At 34.3% G+C, this 1,664-nt stretch overlaps 1 protein-coding gene across 3 annotated transcripts in view; it reads right to left on the reverse strand.

Annotated features, from left to right (window-relative positions):
* The window catches only part of ATG4C (autophagy related 4C, cysteine peptidase), a 97,705-nt gene that overhangs the window by 46,288 nt on the left and 49,753 nt on the right, over positions 1-1,664 (reverse strand). For all 3 annotated transcript variants that reach the window (XM_010833903.1, XM_010833902.1, XM_010833904.1), the window contains exon 5: positions 16-346. In XM_010833903.1, coding sequence (XP_010832205.1) covers positions 16-346 — 331 coding nt within the window. The remainder of the gene's footprint in view (positions 1-15; positions 347-1,664) is intronic.

The following is a 1,664-nucleotide window of genomic DNA, read 5'->3' on the forward strand; positions in this document are numbered from 1 at the left end:
TTAAAACAGTTTTACCTTAAAATGTGAGCAACAACAGCCGGTCCATACCAATCTCCAGCTTTTTTCCCAGACTTCTTTCCATATTCTATTAGCTGATGTAAACCAAAGAGAGCCAAGGGGGAATCACCAAACCAAGAGATGATTTTCCGGTGATAAATTTCATTTTGCATCTCACGATCATCAGAATATCTCTCGATTTTTTCCTTCAGAGAAATTGTTGGGGTTTTGAGTTCTCTTTCCCCTGAAAGCGATGCTTCAAATGATGCAGTAAATTTTTTTACAGTGTTGGAAGTCCATGATTCAGAGTCTGAATTTTCAATGTTCAAAGCATCTGGCCAGGTCCAAGCTATAGTAGTTACAAAGCAAATTATTCAGATCTTTTAAATAGTTAGACTTTAACAATTCTACTAAAATAAGTATGCAGCATTTAAAGATACATGAGTTACTAAACTAAAATAATAAAGTCAGAAAGTAGATTAATGGTTGTATATGGGGAAGGAGGAATACTGGGAATGACCACTATTAGTATGGGCTTCCCTTACTTAGCATAGCATAGCATATAGCTCAGCTGGTAAAGAATCTGCCTACAATGCAGGAGACCCCAGTTCAATACCTGGGTCAGGAAGATCCCCTGGAGAAGGGAATGGCTACCCACTCCAGTATCCTTGCCTGGAAAAATCCAGAGGAACCTGGCAGGCTATAGTCTATGGGGTTGCAAAGAGTTGGACACAATTAAGTGACTAAGCACAGCACAGCACTATCAGCATGCGGTTTCTTTGGGGGAAGATGAAAATGTCCTAAAATTAGATTATGGGGATAATTGTAAAATTTTGTAAATATACTAAAAACCACTGAAATATTGTTCACTTTAAATAAGTGAATTTATAGTATGTAGATTAATAAAGGTGCTTAAAAAAATAAAGGTACTTAATAAAGGTACAAGCAGAGAAAACACGCTAATTTATCAATGATGCTTTCTTTAGAGTTGAAATAATATTCTCCACACTTTTCTGTAGTTTCTAAAAATTTTTAAATGGGAATATATTACATATAATCAGGAAAAAATTACCAAAATGAAAGAGAAAAAAATAGTAAACTTAGGTACAAATGGACATTTCAATATGTTTCCCTTTCTTTTCTTTTTTTTTATAGTACTAAGATGGGATAAAGACTTTTACATTCCATTACCAATACTGCCTACCAGATCTTGACTACCCAAAGGCACAATAAATATATTGAGTATCATTCACAGTATTCATGAGAGATTCATTTCAGAAAATGTGTTTTGTTTTGGTTATACCTTAAAATAAAAGTTTGACCGTGGAAGTTTAATATTTCTTTTCAAGGTTTTTTTTTTTCCTCATATACTCCTTTCAAAATAATTTAATTATTCTTTGGGGAATAATATCAATTCTCTAGTAAGTGAAGTTAATAAAGTCATTAGAGATCAAAGGTCCCCCCCACACAAAATCAACTATATCACTACCTCATTCTTTTTAATAATAAGACAGTCCCCAAACATTCATGCAATTTTAAGTTAGCCAAATGAGTCACGGGTTCAGAGGCCAAGTCAGGACTGTGAAAAGTGTTCCAATTTGTGTCCATGTTTGCAGGAGACTACAAATGAATCATCCCAGGAAAAGCTGAAAAGTTCCTTTCCTTGC

Source organism: Bison bison, unplaced genomic scaffold (genome assembly GCF_000754665.1).
Source record: "Bison bison bison isolate TAMUID 2011002044 unplaced genomic scaffold, Bison_UMD1.0 scf7180017863957, whole genome shotgun sequence".
Classification (NCBI taxonomy): domain Eukaryota; kingdom Metazoa; phylum Chordata; class Mammalia; order Artiodactyla; family Bovidae; genus Bison; species Bison bison.